Below are 6,121 nucleotides of genomic sequence, written 5' to 3'. Positions count from 1 at the left end.
AAAACGCTGGTCAATATCACAACATTCATGCCATATTTTTTGACTTTGATCTGTTTTATTATTTTTAGCCTCAGCTGTACTTAATGCAATCTGCATATCTATTGTTTAAGGCTACAGTGATCTGTCAGGACACATTAAAGCGTGGCAAAGCCACATTTATTGTTTGTATTTTGAGATAAATCAGACAGAATTTGAAAGTTGAGACTGGGTTTTATATCAAAAGTAACAAAGCACAACATTTATTGTGATTACTGTATGGCAGGCACTATGAATAGCGTTTTATTCACACATCAACAGAAAACAGACTAATAGCAGATCTTGGGAAATATTAAAACAGAGACATCAATGTTGTCAGGTCAGTTCTGAGTGTTAGACAGTGAAGTCCAGCAGACTACTGCAATCTGACACACTTTACAGCACAACCTCACTTTCATTTCAGATGTTGTCATTTCTTTGCAGATTTGAGAAGACTCGTACATCAGGTGAATGAGAGCAGTTCAGAAAAAGACCAGTTTATTGTGACATTCATAACACATTTTGCCTGAGGAAACAATATTTACCAGATCTTTCATTCAGGTAATGGATTCTTTCTTTCATCAAGACATTTAATCAACGGCGACTGGAACGAAACATTGACATACGCACAGTACATACTTGACAACCACAGCATGTTGGAAGCTGGATACATTTACCTACAGAGACATTGGCACATTCTGACATGAGCACGTGCTGCCATCCTCATGCAAAGACAAAGACAACACAGACAAATGCTCCAGTGCGCGACAGACATCGTATCGAGGCACTGCTAATAACCAACAAGCATGCAGATGCAAGAAACACTGCTGTGCTGCAAGATGAAAAGATAAAAACCAGAACAAAATAATATTTTAGCATAAAATATTATAAAAAAAAAAACAGCCGCATACTGATAAAGACTACAAGCTACGACGACCGAACTCAAGGCGGCATTCTTTCAAATTATAGGCTGAAGGTTGGGTTTTTTGCATCCATGAGGAGGAAGAAATGGTTTTCTTCATTTTAAAGGGTCGATCCAGAGCGATGTAACTGCACCAGCATGTAAAAGCATGTCAAGCTCCTAAAAAGAGTAACAGTCTATGCTTCCAAACGCACAGGTCAAAGTTCAAAAGCAGGGAAACGAGAGCCGTCAGGCTGGAGCACATCTGAGAGATAATGGATGGCTCCTGCCATACCTACAGCAACAAGACAACAACAGTCTGTTAGGATTGATCTACATCATATCTCAATAACATCAGATTTCATGTGCTTAAAGGAATAGTTCAGTCAAAATTGAGAATGTACTCACCTTCGGGTCATCCGAGGTGTAGATGAGTTTGTTTCTTCATCAGGTTTGTAGAAATGTAGCATTGCATCAGTGTGTCATCAATGGATGCTCTGCAGTGAATGGGTGCCGTCAGAATGAGAGTCTAAACAGCTGATAAAACCATCACAATAATCCACAAGTAATCTTAAGTAGTCTTAATGCTGGATTTGTTTCATCTTTTGTCTTCTCCAGATGTTCACTGATGGACTGGAGTGCTGTGGATTATTTTGATGTTTTTATCAGACTCTCATTCTGACGGCACCCATTCACTACAGAGCATCCATTGATGAGACACTGATGCAATGCTACATTTCTACAAACCTGATGAAGACACAAACTCATCTACACTGTGGTTGGCCTGAAGCTGAGCACATTCTTATTTTTGAGCAAATTATTTCAAATCCTTTTTGTTTGTTTGTGAGGTTTGTGAGTTTGTTTGTGAGGTCATGTTGGTCTGCGGAGGGTTAATGCAGGACCATCTCTGACCTCTAACTACAGAGAAAGCGGCGGAAACTCGAGCGACCAATCAGAGTGTGACTTAATGAGAATCGGAGTGCAGGAAGTGGGTTGCCATGACAACAGCATGGTAAAGCAGCAGAGAGATAACTACAGATGCTGAGGGTGATGCTGTCGGTGAATCTGGACTCTTATTGAGCACAGAGGACAGTGGAGATATTATATTGAGAGAGAGGAATCAGGGAATGTTGCAAGCCAGATTCAAACTCATATTGCTCACAAGAGAACCACACCTCAATACTCCTGCATATTACTATTATTGCTTAAAGGTCCCATGACATGAATTATTTCCTTTTCTTTAAATGCTTTTTAATGTTTCCTTAGGTGTACTTATATTGTTAGTATGACTCTTACATTTAAAATTTTGAAATAAAAAGCATTTTTATATCCTGATAATAGCCCTCTGGCTTGAATGCTCTGTTTGAAGGGGCGTGTCTGCTGTGAGACTCCGAGTAAACGACAACTGTTGTGATTGGCTGACATCTTTGTGTTTGAAATGCGTATTACATGTGGACCCCTCTGAAATATATATATATATATATATATATATATATATATATATATATATATATATACTACAGCTGTCGAGATCAACGAATCGTGGATTTGTTGATTATATAATTATTTTTTCGATCTTTTCCCATCACATGAAAGGCTGCAGTGATGAGCTGAGTAGACAGAGTCTGTTTATCGCGTGAATGTAGTGATCTTGTCATTATTGCAACACGTTTTCTCTCACAAAATGCTTTCACCACAACTAACAGCAAACACATGAATACAGTAAGAGCTTTGTTGTGCAGCATAACAGCGTCATTCATTATAACAGCAGTTTAGGCAAGTGTGCAGATAATATATACTCGCGATGTGTGAGAGCTCCGAAATAAAGGGAGCGTTCTTTGATCGCTCTCTGTAGTTAAATCACAATTTAAATAACAGATTTGTTTCATGCTACTAAGAGAAACAACGTGAAGTTGATCGTTTAGTCACTGGCTTGATTCACTGATGCATAAACAGTATTAAACGATTTAGAAAGAAAGTCTGTGTGAACTTGAAAGATTAACTACACATCAGAAATCACTGATCACAGATCAGGCATTAATGAACACTGTTACTCACTGTTTGTGCCGGTGCTGTCGAAGCCATATCATAAAAGTCTGTTTGTAACGCCTGTGCTGACATTGCGACTGAATTATATGTAAATATTTGGGCGGGCAAAGCAGAGAAAGGGGAGGTAACATTTCTCTTTACAACGTCACAAAGAGGAGATTCCAGATCAGCCGTTTGAGCTTCCGTTTTCTCAAAGGCAGAGAAAGATAGTAAAATATCTATTTACACCGATTAAAATTTTTAGAAACTCTGGGACCACATATATGCTAGGGGAAGTCATATTAATGTTAAAAAACCTCAGAAAGTGAAATTTTCATGTCATGGGACCTTTAAATAAATCCTAAAGATAAAATGTTTTGATTAATACATTTTAGTTGCAAAGACAATTAAAGTTTTACCTTTCAATTTTTTACTTTATTTATTTATTTATTGAAGATTAAAATACACACTTCAACAATCCAAAGATTAGGCTCAGTCAGATTTCTTTTTTTTTTTTTTTAAGAAATTAATATTTTTAATATTGTTCCTGTAGCATATTTTCATGATTTCTGAAGATCATGTGACACTGAAGACTGGAGGAATGATGCTGAAAATACAGCGGAGCATCACAGAAATAAATTACACTTTAACACAGATTCAAAGAAAATGGCTGTTTTACATTAGAATAATATTTCAGTTTTTACTCTAAATTTGATCAAATAAATGCAGCTTTGGTGAGCAGAAGAGACTCCAACCCCAAACGTTTAAAGGTTTATATACTGTATATAAAGGATTAGATATACACACACACACACACACACACACACACACACAATTGTTTATATAGTATACAATATAAACAGTTTTAATAAGCTACATGAAATTAAAAACCAAAGTGATCAGTGTGTCTTATTTCCACACAGAGAATGAGATCATGTGTAATGTAGAATGGGGCAGAGAGCTTTAATGATGAGAACTGGCTGGAAACCACCTTCTTTTTACCTTCAAAGAGGGAATAGGGCCGGTCAGGAATACGGCAGCCGTGCGTCCCATAGTCTAGACACCATTCAGCAAACTAGAATCAGATCAAAACAGAAAATCATCATTTGGAACACAAATTACAAGTTTGACCGTGCAAATCCATAAAGCATGTCCAAGGTTAAGGAAAACAGTTTGACACCATGGTATAATGAGCATACTCGTACCCTAAAGAGAGCAGCCGGAAAAATGGAGCGCAGCTGGAGGAAAACAAAACTAGAGGTATTTCGTATTGCTTGGCGGGAAAGTAACCTATCCTACAGAAAAGCATTAAAAACTGCTAGATCCGATTACTTTTCTTCTCTTTTAGAAGAAAACAAACATAACCCCAGGTATTTATTCAATACAGTGGCTAAATTAACGAAAAATAAAGCATTAATAAGTGTTGACATTTCCCAACATCACAGCAGTAATGACTTTATGAACTACTTTACTTCTAAAATCGATACTATTAGAGATAAAATTGCAAACATTCAGCCGTCAGCTACAGTATCACATCAGACAGTGCACTATAGACCCCCTGAGGAACAGTTCCACTCATTCTCTACCATAGGAGAGGAAGAATTGTATAAACTTGTTAAATCATCTAAACCAACAACATGTATGTTAGACCCTATACCATCTAAGCTCCTAAAAGAGGTGCTTCCAGAAGTCATAGATCCTCTTCTGACTATTATTAATTCCTCATTGTCATTAGGATATGTCCCCAAAACCTTCAAACTGGCTGTTATTAAGCCTCTCATCAAAAAACCACAACTTGACCCCAAAGAACTAGTTAATTATAGACCAATCTCGAATCTCCCTTTTCTGTCCAAGATACTAGAAAAGGTGGTATCCTCACAATTATATTCCTTCTTAGAGAAAAATGGTATATGTGAGGATTTCCAGTCAGGATTTAGACCGTATCATAATACTGAGACTGCTCTTCTTAGAGTTACAAATGATCTGCTCTTATCATCTGATCGTGGGTGTATCTCTCTATTAGTTTTATTGGATCTTAGTGCTGCGTTTGACACAATTGACCACAACATTCTTTTGCATAGACTTGAACACTTTGTTGGCATCAGTGGAAGTGCATTAGCATGGTTTAAATCGTACTTATATGACCGCCATCAGTTCGTAGCAGTGAATGAAGATGTATCCTATCGATCACAAGTGCAGTATGGAGTACCTCAAGGCTCAGTACTAGGGCCGCTACTCTTCACGCTTTATATGTTACCCTTGGGAGATATCATCAGGAAACATGGTGTTAGCTTTCACTGTTATGCTGATGATACTCAGCTCTATATTTCTTCGCAGCCCGGTGAAACACACCAATTTGAAAAACTAATGGATTGCATAGTCGATATGAAAAACTGGATGACGAGTAACTTATTGCTAAATTCTGAAAAAACAGAGGTGTTAATTATAGGACCTAAAAACTCTGCTTGTAATAACCTAGAACACTGTCTAAGACTTGATGGTTGCTCTGTCAATTCTTCGTCATCAGTTAGGAACCTAGGTGTGCTACTTGATCGCAATCTTTCCTTAGAAAGCCACGTTTCTAGCATTTGTAAAACTGTATTTTTCCATCTCAAAAATATATCTAAATTACGGCCTATGCTCTCAATGTCAAATGCAGAAATGTTAATCCATGCATTTATGACCTCAAGGTTAGATCCACCCAAACTCTGGAATAACCTACCTAACATTGTTCGGGAGGCAGACACACTCTTGCAGTTTAAATCTAGATTAAAGGCCCATCTCTTTAACCTGGCATACACATAACATACTAATATGCTTTTAATATCCAAATCCGTTAAAGGATTTTTAGGCTGCATTAATTAGGTAAACCGGAACCGGAAACACTTCCCATAACACCCTATGTACTTGCTACATCATTAGAAGAATGGCATCTACGCTAATATTTGTCTGTTTCTCTCTTGTTCCGAGGTCACCGTAGCCACCAGATCCAGTCTATGTCCAGATCAGAGGGTCACTGCAGTCACCCGGATCCAGTACGTATCCAGACCAGATGCTGGATCAGCACCTAGAAAGGACCTCTACATCCCTGAAAGACAGCGGAGACCAAGGTTGTTTTCTCCATTCTGTCACCGATGGAGTTTCGGTTCCTTGCCGCTGTCGCCTCTGGCTTGCTTA

General features: G+C 38.0%; 1 protein-coding gene across 1 annotated transcript in view; it reads right to left on the bottom strand.

Moving 5' to 3' along the window:
- Positions 1–496: 496 nt before the first annotated feature.
- The window catches only part of lancl2 (LanC lantibiotic synthetase component C-like 2 (bacterial)), a 31,633-nt gene continuing 26,008 nt past the window's right edge, over positions 497–6,121 (bottom strand). The window contains exons 9-10 of the mRNA XM_059534531.1: positions 3,947–4,019; positions 497–1,211 (exon numbers count right to left, since the gene is read on the bottom strand). Coding sequence (XP_059390514.1) covers positions 1,135–1,211; positions 3,947–4,019 — 150 coding nt within the window. The 3' untranslated portion in view covers positions 497–1,134. The remainder of the gene's footprint in view (positions 1,212–3,946; positions 4,020–6,121) is intronic.

Source organism: Carassius carassius, chromosome 42, assembly GCF_963082965.1.
Source record: "Carassius carassius chromosome 42, fCarCar2.1, whole genome shotgun sequence".
NCBI lineage: Eukaryota > Metazoa > Chordata > Actinopteri > Cypriniformes > Cyprinidae > Carassius > Carassius carassius.
This window is presented reverse-complemented; position numbering and strand designations above follow the sequence as displayed.